Source organism: Megalobrama amblycephala, linkage group LG13 (genome assembly GCF_018812025.1).
Source record: "Megalobrama amblycephala isolate DHTTF-2021 linkage group LG13, ASM1881202v1, whole genome shotgun sequence".
Classification (NCBI taxonomy): domain Eukaryota; kingdom Metazoa; phylum Chordata; class Actinopteri; order Cypriniformes; family Xenocyprididae; genus Megalobrama; species Megalobrama amblycephala.
Window position 1 is genome coordinate 29,956,188 of NC_063056.1, and position 18,105 is coordinate 29,974,292.

The following is an 18,105-nucleotide window of genomic DNA, read 5'->3' on the forward strand; positions in this document are numbered from 1 at the left end:
AGTTCAAAAGGCTCTCTTTAATCGGTCCAAAAGCAGAAGACAAAGTCTTGATTAAATGCAGGGAACAGATACTGGTTGAGCTTAAAGACATGGAACAGGATAATGAAACTGAAGCAATAACTATCCCGGCATGCCCTCTTCTGGGTATACAGAGTCCTGCATGAGTGTAACGCGTGCATTACCAATAGTCATTCTAAAATTTAATGCAAATAAGAGTTTTCATAATTAATTTTTTTTAAACAACATCAAGATTTAATTTAAATTAAATTTATAAGTACAAGTTTATATTCTAGAACTCTATTTCTTCTAAATCATATTTCTCTGTACATTAGGCATTTTTAAAAATAAAAATAATCCATGTAGTCTCTCAATTCACATAAGGTCATAAAACTGCATGCGCAATAATAACCATAAAAGATGTTAAAATGTTAAAATACAATTGAAGTTAACGTGACCTCGGGACATGTTAACAATGCATACACCGGCATATTAGTTTGTGTACATGAACATACCTATAGTTATATTTGTGGCTTTTTTAGATATTTATAAGTAACTTAGATTTCAGTCCGAGGAACAACTGACTTTTCCCAACTTGGCGAAAAAAACGAAAAGAAAAAAAATCTGTCGCCTGATTGATGACGTACTTCCTGGGCTGTGTAATTTATTGTAACACGTGGAAATCTACAGTGGACTGAAATACAGCTTTATTTCTTTATTTTCAGTATTGGGAGTGTACCGGAGTAATCGGTCACAATGGTTAAACCAAAATTCAAGGGGAAAAGCTCCATAAATCCTTCAAACTCCAGCAGTAATCCCGGTAAGAGAAAATGAAGCGCTTGTCTGGATGTGAACTGCTAGCCAGCTAAACTATTAGCCAACTCTTGTTGAGAAGTATACGAGTTGTTCTATAGCTGTGTTTTCACTGTTGCATGTTGTAAAGCAACTTTCTTCTATTCGCACTAGGTTACTTGTTGGTTGTGTGTAACCATGACTTCTGTCAAGCCTGTAAATGTCCCATCAGAGGCTGCTGGCACTTGTATTGTGAAGACTGTGTCAGTGTCTTGTTTTTACATGACAATTATAACAATAAATAAAAATCGTACTACATTGCTACCACAATGTTTGAATGTTTTCCAAAAATGTTCAGGATAAGTGTCAGAAATTATCTTTATTTTAAGGGTATATTTGTCCCCTCGAATTGATTGGTTTTTTTCCACCATTATGCGGACATATTTTTCTAACTAACGTTACATGAAAACACACTGCATGTTATTCATCTATGTCTAATGCTTCAATTGAATCAGTATAAGTTACAATTATGGCTGTCACTTACAATAGCTGTCACATTTTTAATATCCCAAAGATTTGTTGCTGTCGGTGCCATATTGCTCCAAACCCAGATTCTTACAGTAAACTATTTATAAATAAAGGCAGTCTTTCTCTTTGGTCATGTGATCATGCTAAATATTTTTACAGTCTGAAGTTAACATAGGTACTGAATGCTACAAATTATACATTACCAATCAAAAGTTTGGGGTCTGTAAGATGTTTTAAAAAAAAATAATGAAAAAAATTATTCAGCAAGGATTCATTAAATTAATCAAAAATGAACGCTGCTCTTTTGACCCATTCATCATAAAATAATTGACAATAGAGTATCGTGGTTTCCACAAAAATATTAAACAGCACAACTGTTTTCAGCAATGATAATAAATGAAATCTTTCTTGAGCACCAAATCAGCATATTATTAGAATGATTTCTGTAGGATCATGTGACACTGAAGACTGAAGTAATGATGCTGAAAATTCAGTGTTCCGATCACAGAAATAAATTACATTTATAAAGCATATTAAAGTAGAAAACAGTTACTTTAAATTGTAAATCACTATATTACAGTTTTTACTGTATTTTTGATTTAAAAAAAAAATTGCAGTTTTGGTGAACATGAGACTTCTTTCAAAGTCTTACTGTCCCCTAACTTTTAAACATTCATTGTTGATATGTATGTGATATAGGCTAATAAAATATGTAGTGAAGACAATTGAGGTTTACACACAAGCAGTGATATTTCACCTGTTTTTTAATTGAATAAAATATTTAAAAATAGAAACTATTAACAAGGCTGTTGGTAGACTTGTGTTCCAATCACAGTTATGCCAAAATTACAGTAGATTCACTAGATTGCACTATATGTCCCTGTGTATTACAATGTTTATCTTTTTTAATATTCCCAACCCTACAGACCGAGTGAAGGGAGCTGGAGGGAACAACATGAGGGACCGTGCCACCATCAGACGACTGAATATGTACAGACAGAAGCAGAGATGGTAACCTGTCATTCACAAAATGACATATACAAGATTCAGATTAGTAGCAAACAATAGATGTAGTGGATTATGTGGTTTTTGCAAGAGTTAACTATGATGAAACGTGCATGTTTTTTTTATTCATATGCTCACAGCAACAGTCGAGGTAAGGTGATCAAGCCCTTGCAGTACCAGAACACAGTTGCTCCTGGAACTGTGGCCCGAGTTGAGCCCAACATCAAGTGGTTCGGTAAGAGCGATACATTTTAGAGTTTTAGGCCACGTTTACACAGTCATTTTTTGGGATTGACAACTGCATTTACTTACAGGTGTGAGTCTCGAAATATCTCGTTCACACAGCAACTTACAGTAGCGTCTGGAACACTGTCTGTATGAACGTGCTGCGAGTGTCAAGCCTGTATTCTCTTACTAGTAACCATAGCGACAGTAATCAACGTAATATTAAAGATGGGGTCCATAAAACTGAAAAGTATGATCAATTTTGACATGACGAGACTAATTGAACCGCAAGTTCATCCATCAAAACTTCATTAACCAACAGCAGCATGTAAACACGCACTAACTGCTACACGCGCTAACGTTCACACAGTGCGAGAATTCCGAGAATGCGGTTGTGAGTCCTGAAAATGTACAGGTTTGAGTTCGGTTATAGAATGCGGTTGTCACTCCCGTAAATAACGTGAACGCAACCGTATTAAGGACTCAAATACAGGACTGACAACCCTATTCTGCTGCTGTGTGAACGTGGCCTTAATAAATCCTAATCTGTGTGATTGATTATGAGGGGAATTAGCCTCAATTGTCCTATTTTTTTCAAGTAGGATTAGAATCTGAATATATGAATATTTCTTTGCTTTTCCCCACATGCTCTCTGTGTAGCCAATACACGTGTCATCAAGCAGTCATCCTTGCAGAAATTCCAAGAAGAGATGAACGCAGTAAAGAAAGATCCGTACCGAGTAGTGATGAAACAGAGCAAGCTACCCATGTCCTTGCTACATGATAGAATAAAGGCACATGTGAGTATGCAGATACTTTAGTATACATCCACTGTTTTTTTAATACAAAAATCCTGGGTTTTTTTAGTCTCAATGTAGCCTGTTGAGAGGAGACAGGTAGGCTAATTGTTTGCATGAAACCCTTAGATAGAGTTTTGCAGAGTAGTCAATCCCATAAATCATTGTGATGAGCTCAGAAAAATAAATCCATCCAAGAAATGTGAATCCTAAATATATTTATAATTCACTTAAAACCAGAAAAATTTTGGTTCTAAATAAATAAATAAATAATTGAATTAGTTTTTACGTATTTTAGAGTACCATAATAATGTGTTAGCATTAGCGACATGCTAACGTCTAACTCTGGACTTTACATGAGGCAGTATTATTTATATCCACAATTATAGTATTTGTTAATATTTCTTTGAATAAGCTTTTATTTTTATATTTTCAGTTTTTATTTTATATTTGTATTTCTTTTTAGCTTTATTTCAGTTTCAGTTAACAATTTTAGTACTTCAACTTAAATGTACTAATTTCAGTTTATTGCCAAGGCTACATTTTAATTTACATTTAAGTTCAAGTTTTTCTTCTAATATTAATATTTAGCTTTATTTCAATTACTAAAACGATTGATAATAGTTTTATTTAACAATAACAATTCTGACGTTAGTAGTGCTGTTTTTATGATACACAGAGTTCCTGCCTAAGTAGTCAAAGTGTGATATTGCGTATTGTCTTATGATTAGAAAAAATACAGCAAAAATGTCCCTGACCGTAAACTCCAGGGGTAAAGTTGCCCATTCAAAAAGTTCATTTCTGACTTGAATGACCAGTTGTCCATTTCTGGCAAATTCTCATAAACAATTGGCCTTTGCTCATGTGTGTTTATGTTTTTCGGGACACCTCTTGGCTAAACGTCTCATAACTTTTAGACCTTGTGAAACACATGAGGTAACTACAGCAAGAACACAACAAGACCAATTGTTGTGCCATGTGAACAACACAGTGATTTTGTTAGTCTGACAGCAGTGCAGTGAGGGTACGGCCTGACCTGCGATAGAACTTACTTTTTGGCACCTAAGGGCCTGCCATTTGCCAGTAGTAAAGAACAGAGCAAAAAAAAATATGTGCTCAGAATAAAATGTAATGTTTTTCTCAGTTCTTCACGTTCCTTCTGCAACTGTTGTTGATTCGCTTTAGGATCTAAACTGTTCCATGTGTGAGCAAAACCTTTTAGGTCTTTGTGTAATGAACATCTCACTCTACTTTATGTTCTGCGTCTCAGAACTGCGACACTCACTATGTTTTTGTTCTTGTATTCAACCTTGGTTGCAGGGAACTGGTAATGCTATGTCTGAATTATTGATTTTCATCCTCTCTTTTTGATTTGTGGTGTTTGAGCAGCTCCTCCAGTGTGTGCTGTAATGCCCATTGTTTGCGCACATTTTTGCTCTTTCTCAGAAATATTTTGAACATGTTGTGATGTGGTGGTTAGCCTCAAATCAGGTTGTTTTTTATCATCCACGTCAATTGTTCCAAAGAAATGTAATCTTACCAGAAGTACAATTTCTTACGAGAAATGTTACTTGCTTTGACAAGATCTGTAAATTGCTTGTCGTTTTATTTCATCCTCTGTTGCAACAGTGGTATGGCTTCCCTTTTGTTTTGTTTTTAGGTCATTACAGATTGCAATTTGGCCTGGTGCAGTTAAACGTGTAAGGTGTTTCTTTCATTATTCTTCATTCAGGTTTTGTTTGATTTTTGTCTTGATATAGGCATATTTGTCTTTATAAACACTATAAAATTAGCTGCCTTTTTGTTAAAATGTTAGTTATATTCTAGCTACACTACTGATCATAAGTTTGGGGTCAGTAAGTTTTGAAAATGTTTTTGAAAGAAGTCTCTTATGCTCACCATGGATTCAGTTAGATGATATCACATACAGTAAAAAAACAGTAATATTCTGAAATATGATTACAGTTGAAAATATAATTTTTCTATTTTTAATATATTCTAAAATGTAATTTATTCCTGTGATGGCAAAGCTGAATTTTCAGCATCATTACTCGGTGTCACATGATCCTTTAATTATTCTAATATTCTGATTTGGTGCTCAAGAAACATTTCAACAATGTTGCAAATTGTGCTGGTTAATATTTTTATCTAAACCATATTTGTTTTTTTCAGGATGCTTTGATGAATAGAAAGTTCAAAAGAACAGCGTTCTCAGACTCTTTTGATCCATTTAATGCATCCTTGCGTGAATAAAAGTATTAGTTTGTTTAAAAAAAAATCATACTGCACCAAAATTAAGAACAGTAGTGTTTATAAAATTGTAAATATGTAAAGCTGGTGTTTACAAATCTGATTTAATCCACATCTGCATTTAGTTTGAAAAAGTTAACAATCTGATCTTTCTTTTTTTTTTTTTTTTTTTTTTTTTTTTTTGGTCAGATCGGTCAGATCGGATTTAAAGTTTTCCTTTGTTTGGGATGTTACAGAGTGTGCAATGCTTTCTGGTTCTGTGGTCAAATATACAGATTTAACCTGGTTTAGTGTATTATGTCTTTTAGCATCATGTTGAGGCTTAACTCTTTACTGTAGTCGATACAGTGTAGACTACATTGTCTAAACAAACAGATTTCGCCACTTCATCAAACAGAAAGTCAGTCCTAAAGATCAGATTGAAAAAAACAAATAGATTTGTGAAATGTTTACAGTCTCATATTAATATATGCTTTATAGAAGCAATCATCTTGCTTTGTGTGGCATAACATTTTATGACACACTCTTGTAAGCCATAAAATGTGTTGAGTACACTCTGCCATAAATCAGTGGGGCTTCTATCCTCTTGGGAATGGGGCACAGATAACTGAAAGATCAGATACTTCATCCAAGAAATTCCAAAAGTTATGAAGATCTTGGTAGGAGGTTATAACAGTTCTCAAGAATCTGTTTCTCAGTTGATCTTCTGCTGGTTCTTGTAGAACTCCAAGGTGCACATTCTGGACACAGAGACATTCGAGACTACGTTTGGGCCAAAGGCACAAAGAAAGAGGCCCAACTTGGCTGTGGGAGAGCTGAAGGACTTTGCTGAACAGGCAGAGGTCTCGGCTCAGAGCTACAGTGCTGAGAAAGACCGTGATTTGGTGTCTGAGGACAGCGGAGTCAAGTGAGTCTAGTGACTTGTAAAGATCCTATAGTTCAGAACATCCCTACTGCAGGAACTATGCCCTGTTTGTCTATCTGATATGGTTTATATATCCTGACATAACTGGATAAATGTCTTTTAATTTCCCCATCCCTGCAGGGATGAGGTTAGGGAGGAAATCTTCAAGAAGGGTCAGTCAAAGAGGATCTGGGGAGAGCTGTATAAGGTAGCTATGACCATCTCCCAAGAACTTGCTCATTGAAAGTTTTGATAAACCACAGTACTCCCTAATGATGGCACATCCTAAAATGAAGCGTGTTTTGTGCAGGTGATCGACTCTTCAGACGTCATTATCCAAGTGCTGGATGCTCGGGACCCTATGGGCACGCGTTCCCAGAGCATTGAGTCCTACCTAAAGAAAGAGAAACCTTGGAAGCATCTCATCTTTGTGCTCAATAAGTGTGACCTCATTCCCACATGGGTTACGGTAAGAAGTTAATATCTATCAATACTAGTTAATTATCTATACTAGTTCCAAAACCTGTTGAGCTGCCTCTGACGGCTGGAATGATGTTCCAGATGCTTTTTTTACCTTCACTTGGGAAAACTCAATGTAGAATGCAAGTGTAGTGCACTTCAGTAAGCTTAGTAAAGAAAGCCTATCCAAAATGGAAGACACAGTGCCAATTATAAATCTACTTATTCAGTCATTAGTAAAAAAAATAGTTTATCCAGCATTTGTGTGTGCTATGTATTAGAGTATTGTGTTGTTAGCTTAGCTTAAAGGTGCTCTAAGCGATGTCACGCGTTTTTAGGCCAAAACATTTTTTGTCACATACAGCAAACATCTCCTCAGTATCCGCTACCTGCCTGTCCCCTGAATACACTGTAAAAAAACACGGTCCCTGTAGTCGCCACAAGCTCCAAAAACGGCAACAAAAAGTACCTGGTGCAGCCTGGACCACTTAACATAATAAACATGCTCCAGCCAATAACCGACAAGTACTTGTAATAACTACTTTTTAAAATACTTGTAATCAGACTACAGTTACTTTTTTATGGATTACATGATTACATATTATTTACACAATGGCAGTAAGTTGTTCACAATTCATTGATTCTCATTTTTCATTTTTTTAACTTTTATATTTTTTTCATTATAAACCTTACATACGTTCGTGAGAGTTTTTCCAGCGGTGAGGGGGAAATATAGATGAAATATATATGAAATAATAATAATAATATATGAAATATAGATTAAATATTTGATGTAGCAGTGATATTGCTGTGAATTTCATATTTTTCAATATTTGTTTTTGTAATGTTGCTGTTTTCTAAATTTACTAAATTTGAAGTAAATATGTTTTAAAATCATTAGATGTGATTTTGTTTTATTCAGTGTTACTATCAGCAAACTCTAACAGGTACATCAGTGTTAGTATTTTGAAGTATTAACTGTCCATACATTGCACTTTAAAAATAATCTGTTGAGGCTCTTGTTGGTGAATAGAATATATTTTTTCTTTGTATCTGTCAGAATAGTACAAGATTATTCTACAACATATGTGACATCAAATAAGGGTTAGCACAAAAGTAATCTAAATGTAATCCAAAAGTAGTTAGATTACGTTACCAAAAATGTGTAATCTAAGGGATTATATTACTGATTACAAATTTTGTCATGTAATTTGTAATCAGCAACTGATTATAATTCATAAGTAATCTATCCAGCTCTGGCATTATTAGTTTAGCTAGCCTTTTTGATATCCATTTAAGTATTCATTCAAAGTCTTAATGATAAATATACTTGTTCATTAAGTAGCAAAATGTATTGATAAAAGAGTTCAATCTAATAAAAAACACTTTTATCCTATATTTATGTGTGTTATGTATTTGTATGCCTATTAGAGTATCGTGTTGTTAGTTTAGCAAGTACTTAGCAAGTTCCTGCCTGTGTAGAGCTATCCAAAATGGTCACTTTTGCTGTTCGAGGACAAATAGGATGTATGGAACCACCTACGAAGGCAGTAGAAAGCAGCAAGGCAGCTCGCTAGGTTTTTGGAACGGGGCCACTGTCTGCAATGTGTCTTGTCGTACATTCAATTATCCCGTCTCTGGAGTTTGTTTCACTGACAGACAGGCATGTTTATCTTGGCTTGCCCAACTTTTCTAAGATTTAACCAGTTAAAGGCTCCTTCTCTGACAGATTCCATCTTTCACATCTATAATTCTTGTTGTTTGTAAATTTTGTTATTGCCGATTCTGAAATGGAGCAACAAGGAACGAGGGAGCTCTACCAGTTGTTTATAAGCTTCAAACCTTTGCATTCAAGCCAAAGCAGCATTTGCCTACCTCCTTCAGATTTATGACTGAGGTCTTTTATAAACCTAATAGGAAAATGATTGGGAAACCCATTATTTTTGTTGTTGAGAAGGAATCACTTATCATTCTGCAGTGATTTCTTGTTGGGCAGCTCGTGCCCTTGTGCTTTTTTTTTTTTTTTTTTTTCAAATCTGTTCTCTCTTATCAAAAACCATTTCATATATCACTTCTAGTGTCTAGACCTTGGGAGACATTTACAAAGTCCACATTTGACCAGATTTGATCCTAAATTCCATGGATTTCATCTTACGTCAAGAAGTGAATAACAAAAGAGGATTTATAAAGGCAGAAACTGACATGAAAATCTTCTTATGTATATGCCAACTGAAGAGCATGCATACAAATTTTTTTTTGTGTGCTCATATACCAGCAATTAAAATAATCCAACATGTAATATGAAAGATAAAGAGGCAATCGCAATATGCATTAAAATTATTATTAGTGCAAATGTGCAACATTTTAACTGCTTTGTGTTAATTACTTGAAATGAATGAGGACCAGATTTAGTTTTAGAATTTTAATCAAAGATTAACATTAAAAACCTTTTTATTTTGTTCTATATTTTTATTTATATATTTATTTACTTTTTATATCTTTTACTTTTTTATCTTGCCATGAATATAGCTGAGGTAGCTGGCAACAAATAATTATAACTATACTAATACACATTTTATACACATGAATATACTCTTGAATTTAAGATTACCTGCGATTTATAAAGAGTGGTGCATTTTGGATTTTTTTTTGTTCATATGGACGTTTTATAAATCGGCGTATAAAATGATATACGTTCACTTACGATCATTCTACGGATTCTTGCTTATACATGTGTGTGTTTTGTAGAAACGCTGGGTTGCAGTTCTCTCTCAGGAATACCCCACTTTGGCCTTTCACGCCAGCCTTACCAACTCCTTTGGCAAGGGCTCCCTTATCCAGCTCTTGCGGCAGTTCGGCAAGGTGAGACCTTAAACATTTACAACGTATTTTTATGTGCATACACATCATCATGCCTTGGAAACCAGGGGCAGCAGGTGTTAAACACAGCAGTTTTCCTCCACAATGTTTATCTACTCAAGCTGCAATTTTAGGACAAGATCAACCTGTTTTCTGGTCTGTAATGGCAACAGATGTTGAAAGCAGATGCACCCCACCCTCCAATACTATTGGGCTCCTCTTCTGTCTTCACATCTGCCTCTGAGTTATTTTTGGGAGCACAGCCGTAAACAAAAACTTGGAAATACTAAAAAGGAGAGTGGGCTTACATAACATAAATTTTGTTGAGAGTTATATGACAAGACACTCTTTTAGGAGTTAGAAAACAGCAGCGCAAAAATATCTCGGTTACCATGCGTGCAATATAAATCTGCAGGTGTAATGACATTTAAGAGGCCTGTGTTGGTTGTGTACCAAGTCTTAACTTCTTGGCCGGGGGCCCCACTTTTAAAAGTGAATAGTGAAATGTAAGAGGCGATGTGTGCAAATTATTGGGGGAAGAGTTGAACCAAGGTTGTCTTGTTCTCCTGATCTTGATACCATGAACCCGACATTATATCAGAGGACTTGACAATATATTTGTGTATTTCTTCTGTTCAATTGCTATTTTTCAAAAAGACTTTTGCCTAGTATTAACATGACCATATTGATTTTTGCTCAGCTCCACTCAGACAAAAAACAGATCAGTGTTGGCTTCATTGGTTACCCCAATGTTGGAAAGAGCTCTGTTATCAATACCCTGCGCTCCAAAAAAGTCTGTAACGTGGCACCCCTTGCTGGTGAGACTAAGGTAAGACCTCTGAAGCTTTCATCTCAAGGGTGTTTTTTTTCTTCTTCTTCTTATTCCATATTCATATGGATTTCTTTATTTTCCTACCTGAAATGTATGACCCACCTTCACTGTGTAAATCTGAGGAAATGCATTTGTGTTTTCAAATACATTTTAAATACTTTGTTTTTTAACATGCGAGCAGAACATGATGCAATGTTTTCAGTGTCTGGGAGAGGGTTTCTGTGTTTCGTCGTAACATGCAGAACATTGAAAATGCAGTGCACCAACCATCTTGTTAAATTTGTAATGATATTCGTTAAAGGGATAGTTCACCCAAAAATGAAAATTCTGTCATCATTTACTCTCAAGTTGTTCCAAACCTCTATGAATTGCTTTCTTCTGCTGAACACAAAAGGAGATATTTTTGAAGAATATGGGTAACAAAACAGTTCACTTCCCCATTGACTTCCATAGTATGGAAAAAAAAAAAATACTATGGAAGTCAGTGGGGCCCATCAACTGTTTGGTTACTGATATTCTTCAAAATACCTTCTTATGTGTTCAGCAGATGAAAGGTACTCATACAGGTTTGGAACTACTTGTGATGACAGAATTTTCATTTTTGGGTTAACTATCACTTTTAAACTCTACGGTTTAATGTTTGAAAGCAAAGAAATTATGACAGCCATAAATATTAATATTGTCACTTTACTTGTTCTGTAAAATAAAATAATTATTCTTAATAATTTACAGTACATAATATTTTCACAATATTAATATTCTAATGTAATTCCAAACCTGTATGACAAAAGGAAGAAAAAAAAGCTGCTATTTTCCATGCAATGAATATGAATAATGAGGAAAGGCTCTCAACCAGCCAATAACCCATTCAGCACTTAAACTGCATTTCAAGTCACCTTCTATTTAATAATTTTTAGTGATCTGTCTGTTCCTATAACTTCCACTTGTAGTTGTTAAGCTCTGATCGTGAACATCAGACGATTAAGCGACTGTTCTTGTAAAATTTATTTTGTAGTCCACTAGCGAGTGTAAGACTACCTGCCTGCTCCTGACATGTGTTAACATTTTGGACGGCTTAAGTTTCCAGCAGTTTGGTTTTGGCTGCTACTTTTGTGTATTCATGTTTTTGTGTGAAATTACTTTTTTATGTTGTCAAATTTTTCCTCTCATTTCACAAACATGGAACTGAGAAATGGTTTTCAGAGAGTGAGTGAAAGTTCAAGGCGAAGGAAAAACAGATTACTGACAGAGGCCAGATTGAAATCAAATTCTAAACAAATCTGGACTTCCACGTTCTTCTGTTTATATTTTAAATGATAAATTATATAATTTAAAATTTCCCTTGTGTGCTCTGATTTGGGTGATTCTTCAATTATTAGACGTTTTCTTTCCACTATTTTCTTTTCTTTTAAAAACAGTGTTTCTAGTTCGATTATGAAATAAATAGATAGGTTTGATTGATTAACATACTTTTTTGTTGTGCCTCTTTAACTAGTTTTCCTTCATGTTGAAATGTTAAATTTGCCTGAATCACTGTTTAGGCCTTTGGCCAGGCAGCAACATTCAAAAACAATCTGTTCAGTTTCATTTTTATAAGCTCAAAAGTTAATTGACTGCTTTCTAACTTGCTTTCGCACGTTATTATAAATTGCATTTGTTTAAATGCAGTTCATTATATTGAAATGTTTTAGGTCTTGTGGTTTCTTAAATGGGGAAAATGGATGAGTCTATGGAGCTCAACTTTTATGCCACAATCAACTGTTTTGTTTCTGTCTGACAGGTCTGGCAGTATATCACACTAATGAGACGCATTTTCCTCATTGACTGTCCTGGCGTCGTCTACCCCTCCGACGACAGCGAGACTGACATTGTGCTGAAGGGAGTGGTACGATGGCCTTGACTCTCAAAATCAACCATTCGGATTTTGCGATTGCTGCGGCTTCATCCACTTATTTTGTATCTGTTGTTTTTAGGTCCAAGTGGAGAAGATCCGAACTCCGGAGGATCACATCGGAGCGGTGCTGGAGAGGGCCAAAGCGGAGTACATCCAGAAGACATACCGCATTCCGTCCTGGAGCTCCGCCGAGGATTTCCTGGAAAAGCTAGCCTTTCGCACCGGAAAACTGCTTAAGGTCTGGCCCGATTGTGGAGTATCTGATAAAATGAACTGTCAGCTCGGTCCTCGCGGCACATTTGTTTATTCGTTCCTCTAGAGTGTCCGATTGAGATGTGACAGTTTGCTTACTTTAAGCCGGTGGAAAACATTTAATTTAAAGTTTGAATAGCCAAATTTTTAATACTCTCATGCCAAAACCACTAAGATTTAATTCAAAATCAGAGTTTTATAAAAGGGTTTTGGCCTACAGGTTGGTTAAACTGGTTAGTTCACATCTCTGTCTTTGTCCAAGTACTGTACGTGTCTGTGCTGTAACGGTATTTTGTGTTGTTCTTGTAAAAAAGGGTGGAGAGCCAGATCTGTCTACTGTGTCTAAAATGGTTTTGAATGATTGGCAGAGGGGACGCATCCCCTTTTTCGTGAAGCCCCCTGGGGGTGAGATGGATGAAGAGGTAAATGGACATTTGTTCTTAATTTTCCACAAAGTTTAGATTCTTTCAGTAAAACAATAGCTCAGGCTCTATTCAAAAATGGGTTCCAAGACCATTTTTTGCTAAAATTAGAGCTTTGTGTTTTAACAGACCTCAGAAGACATTGTTTATATGTAACTTCCTTAATGCATATTGAATTACTTGGTACAAATCCTATATTAAGTCACTGTGGCCAACAAAATTACTTGAATTTTGCCAGTCTTTATACTGGCAGATCCTAATGCACTTTTAAACATTTATAGTCTTAAACTGACACTTGATCTTTTTACTCAGAACAAAGCACAACCGATGCTGGAAATGCCTGAGATGGAAACCGAGAAGGAAGAGTTGGAAAGCAGACTTGAAGCTCAGGATGTGGAGGGGGCCTCATCTAGCCAGCAGGATGATCAAAAGCTGCTGAGACAGAAACAAGAGGAGATGCAGAAAATCTTCAGTAACGTCAAGCAGAACTTTGGCAAAATTAACGTCGCTCCGGAGTTCAGCGAGGAGGATCTCGTGCCTGTCGAGATGCCTGACGTACTGGATCCCTCTGGGTCAGAAGATGAGCAAGACGTGGAAAGTGAGAAGGATGAGGAAAAAGAGCAAAATGGAGAACTACAGAAAGAAGAATCATCTGTTTCCGACCCCCTGACCACAGCAGAGAAAAAGAACACACGCGAAGTGAATAAAGAGATGGATGAGAAGATTGCCAAATTGAAACAGTTTCTTGATCGTGCCAAGTCAAAGCAGTTCTCCGCCATACGGTTTGTTTACACTCATACTGATAATTATTATGAGAGGTTTCTGTGATTTTGAGTTCAGTGTTTAGCTCTTATCTATTGATATTGTAATGTGTTGTCTTGATGTTTTTACAGCATTCCTAAAGGCCTTTCTGAAAAGGTGTTTACTGAAACCATAGCAAAGCAGAATGAGAATGCTGCAAAGAATCTTCAACGGAAAGGTATACCCAACTAACCCAAGCTGATCCCAAATGTTTGTGTATTAAAAAAGATATGGCCACTAGAACTGCATATTTAATGTACATCAAATACCTATATATATTATATTATATTATATTATATTATATTTTTGTTATATAAATGTATATTTTTATTGTATTTTTGGATTAAGATTTTAATTTAATTTTAAGAATTTTCTTATGCTCACCAAGGCTGCCTTTATTTAATCAAAAATATAGTAGAAACAGTAATATTGTAAAATAGTATTACAATTTAAAATAACTTTTTTTTATTTTTATTTTTTTTTTATGTATTTTAAATTGTAATTTATTCCTTTGTCAATCATTAGTCTAGTCTTCAGTGTCACATGATCCTTTAGAAATCATTCTAATATTCTGATTTGCTGCTTTAAAAATTTCTTATTAATATCGACATTGAAATTAATTGAATATTTTTGTGGAAAACGTGATACATTTTTAAGGATTCTTTGGTGAATAGAAAGTTGAAAATAACATTTGAACATTATAAATGTCAATTTTGTACATCATTGCTAAATAAAAGTAATTTACATTTCTTTTAAAAAAATGATTACTGACCCTAAACAGTATTTAAATATTAAAATATTGGTATAGACATCAGTATAAAGAATTTTTAAAAATCTTAATAATGCAAGGTATTGCAAAGCCAGTTGAAATATACTAAATATTTCCACAGAATCTTTTTAGAGATGTTTGAATGATTAGGGGATGTCTGGTGCTTTAAAAAAAAAAAGTGAGTAAAAGACACTCATCCTCTCTTTGTTTTTCAGCTGTGACAGTGGGCAAAAAGAGGAAAGCTGTAGAAGATGAGGAGTTCGCACAGCCTACCAAACTCACATCTAAAGAGGTATGCACTGTTCTCCAAGCTCCACTTCTGCTGTCACTCTTCTTGATTCCTCGATTCCAAAATAAATTTGAAACTAATTTCTCTCTCTGTTGAACTACTTCAACCAAACAGAAAAGAAGACTGGAGCGTGCCCATAGAGTGAAGAAAGTGGGGGTCCGCTATTATGAGACACACAATGTCAAGAACAAGAATAAGAACCGAAAAATGCCCTTGGATGGCAAGAAAGCCAAACGAGCTAAGCGATAAGACATGGTCAGATACCCAGTCAAATCAATCCCTGTTCCAACTGTCATGTCGGTGACTAAGTTGGTACATCTGGAGTGGAATCACAGTGATTTGTGTAAAGGTGAAGGTTTGACTGATCTGTGATGCAATCGTTCCAATGGACTTTATTCATACTGTGGCACCAGCCATCCTCATGAACATTATGACTACAGTTAATTTCAGCACTGTGCATTTTCAAAATTTTAACTTAAGACAGTGTCCTGATTCAGAAGTGTTGAAATGTCGATTATGTACCCGTGTGTCTATGTCTGTTCCTTTTCCTCTCCTTGATTGGAGAAAAAAGAATAAATACTCAGAACAGATGTTTTTATACATGTTTTATTCATTGAAACTGAATAGATAGTGAGTGTATTATTATTCTAATAATATCTAGGCTTTATTCTTCAAGGTAATTATGCCTTCCAGTTGTGCCTAAAAATAAATGGAATCATTAGAGTCTGCAAAATAATGTCATAAATCCTGATTATGATGATATCTGCTTTACCTTGAGTTGCTGGTTGGTTCGTTTGAGGAACTGGACCTCTTCAGCATGCTTCTTTTCCTCAATTTCCCGCCGTTCTGCTTCCCGTCTCTCGATGGCCTCACATTTAGCCTTCTGCTCGTTCAATAGCCTCTCCAAATCTCGCTTCTCGCTCTCCATCTCTGAAATCTACCAAGAGTTTTTATCTCACCAAGTAGAAAATGATAATTGTCAGGTCTTGCTTTTAATGTCTCTTTTTTTCCTACAAAAGTCAATATGTTGTTTTAGATGCGATTGACTTTCATTATATGGAGAAAAAAAAAGAAAGAAACATTTGAAATACTTTCTTCTGTGGAACACAAAAGATGATAAGTTTTTGGATTTTGGTTGAACTATCCCTATAAGGACCTTGCTCTCCATGTCAGACTTTCCCTGTTCCCCCTGAAGTGCTTTCCTCATGCCAAAGGCCACGCTGCTCTCGTACAGTGTCTGATAGGCAGCGATGGTCATGCGAATCTCATCTCTTACTTGCAGCAGCAGGAGGCCCCGCTCGGCACAGTTAATGGTGACCTGTCTGATTAACTCATCTAAGAGATTTGAAAGAGGGAATGTCATGTAAATTAATCAAGAGCTATTAATATGACACTTCATTTAGAATATGTGTATTTTTACCAAAGCATTGAGAGTAGAGCTCCCTGCGGACTGGGCAGATGCCCGTCTCTCTGGCCTGCCTCTCCTGCAGGCTTTTGTCCAGCTGTTCTTGCAAATGAATAACATCCATTCGTGTGCATGGAGCGCTGGACACTGGCTGCACCCACAACTGGTTGTCCTCCATCCATTCCCTGTGACAGAACCATTTGTACGATTTAAACAGTTCCATTTGTATGAGTTTTCTATTTTAATATATTTTAAAATGTAATTTATTCCTGTGAGGGCAAAGCTGAATTTTCAGCATTGTTTGTCCAGTCTTCAGTGTCACATGATCCTTCAGAAATCATTCTAATATGCTGATTTGCTGCTCAAGAAACATTTCTTATTAGTATCAATATTGAAAACAGTTGTGCTGCTTAATATTTTTGAGGAAATCGTGATGCATTTATTTCAGGATTCTTTAATGAATAAAAAAGTTCAAAAGAACAGCATTTATTTGAAATAGAAATCTTTTGTAACATTATAAATGTCTTTACTGTCACTTTTTATCAATTTAATGTGTCCTTACTGAATCATTTATTTATTTATTTATATTTTGAATCTTACTAAGCCCAAAATGTTTAACTATTGTGTGATGTGATTAAACACATTTGCAACTAAACTACCATGCTATGGTAGTTGCCACACCCAGTTGAAGAAAAAAAATTTACTAATCATTGTAAGGGTTTATTTTACTTTGGTGGTAGAATGGCATTTAGGATATCTTCGGTTTGCTGCTTGCTGGCATCCGCTGAGGGACTCTTGGGTTTGGGTGGAGGTGGGACTGGGCCGGAGTCAACCATCTGTTGGGGACTCACTTTCAAAGGACGACTCTGTGAAATTTAAAGGAAGAAATGAATATCAATTGTTAAGGCCTTATTACAACAACAAGGTATACTTTACAGTGTTTGCAGGTTTGTTTTTATTCGTAGACATACAATAACTGCTTACCTTTGGAGACTTCCTCTCTGTATTTTTGCTCACTAACACCGGATAATCATACTTCAGCAAGGAGTCAGACGGAGGAATCATGCTTATGATGTAAAAGTGCCAAGAAAATGTTTCAAATTCTGCGTTTTGGTATATAAAGCTTAGGAAGACTTCAAGTTCCCTCTGTAGCGCTGTAGAAGTTTCGTTTTGTTGCTATAACAACCGCGCGTGTCCCATCAGGTCTTCAGTCCATGGGAGTGAACCAGTCAAAGTATACTGCTAAAAATGATCGATTAAATATGTATGACTTTTAAGCCTTTTAAAATAAATTACACAAATACATTGTGGTATTTTATTTTTTATATATTTTTTCTCTTCTAAAACAGAAAAAAGATTTCGCCACTGGGTGGCACTAACATACATGTTAAAGAAAAAAAGGCCATTGGCGCGTGTAATATCAAATATGATTTTGATAGACGAATAATTTGGCATCCTTTTAATCGTTGTATACTTGTTTTTGATTTATTTTGTTTTTATTACGCTCTGACACTTTTTAATAAATTTATTTAAATTTTTCTCGTTTATTTTACTATTTGCATAATTTAACTAGTTAAAATTTGTTGTTTATTGTATATTATTAACATTTCTTTTATTTAATTTCT

At 35.3% G+C, this 18,105-nt stretch overlaps 2 protein-coding genes across 2 annotated transcripts; one reads left to right on the plus strand and one right to left on the minus strand.

The window, feature by feature from the left end:
• Positions 1 to 626: 626 nt before the first annotated feature.
• gnl2 (guanine nucleotide binding protein-like 2 (nucleolar)) lies at positions 627 to 15,665 on the plus strand. Its single transcript, XM_048152217.1, has 16 exons — positions 627 to 817; positions 2,244 to 2,328; positions 2,463 to 2,557; positions 3,208 to 3,347; positions 6,317 to 6,501; positions 6,640 to 6,706; positions 6,809 to 6,967; positions 9,706 to 9,819; positions 10,517 to 10,645; positions 12,429 to 12,533; positions 12,622 to 12,780; positions 13,109 to 13,216; positions 13,529 to 13,998; positions 14,110 to 14,195; positions 15,002 to 15,078; positions 15,190 to 15,665. The coding sequence occupies exons 1-16, from the start codon at positions 754 to 756 to the stop codon at positions 15,322 to 15,324; spliced, it is 2,178 nt and encodes a 725-aa protein (XP_048008174.1). The 5' UTR covers positions 627 to 753; the 3' UTR covers positions 15,325 to 15,665.
• On the minus strand, positions 15,666 to 17,674 carry dnali1 (dynein, axonemal, light intermediate chain 1). The gene is made up of 6 exons (XM_048152220.1): positions 17,465 to 17,674; positions 17,210 to 17,346; positions 16,496 to 16,665; positions 16,232 to 16,410; positions 15,848 to 16,012; positions 15,666 to 15,774 (listed from the first exon to the last, which is right to left on the minus strand). Exons 1-6 carry the CDS (start codon positions 17,543 to 17,545, stop codon positions 15,733 to 15,735), a joined length of 774 nt encoding a protein of 257 aa, XP_048008177.1. The 5' UTR covers positions 17,546 to 17,674; the 3' UTR covers positions 15,666 to 15,732.
• Between the last annotated feature and the right edge of the window lie 431 nt (positions 17,675 to 18,105).

Coding starts and splice junctions, on each gene's coding strand:
- dnali1 (XM_048152220.1), bottom strand. CDS start 17,545: ATGATTCCTCCGTCTGACTCCTTGCTGAAGTATGATTATCCGGTGTTA. Junction 16,666..17,209: donor AATGCCATTCTACCACCAAA/GTAAAATAAACC, acceptor GTTCTGTCACAG/GGAATGGATGGAGGACAACC. Junction 15,775..15,847: donor GAACCAACCAGCAACTCAAG/GTAAAGCAGATA, acceptor ATTTATTTTTAG/GCACAACTGGAAGGCATAAT.
- gnl2 (XM_048152217.1), top strand. CDS start 754: ATGGTTAAACCAAAATTCAAGGGGAAAAGCTCCATAAATCCTTCAAAC. Junction 2,558..3,207: donor GCCCAACATCAAGTGGTTCG/GTAAGAGCGATA, acceptor CTCTCTGTGTAG/CCAATACACGTGTCATCAAG. Junction 14,196..15,001: donor AAAGAATCTTCAACGGAAAG/GTATACCCAACT, acceptor TTTGTTTTTCAG/CTGTGACAGTGGGCAAAAAG.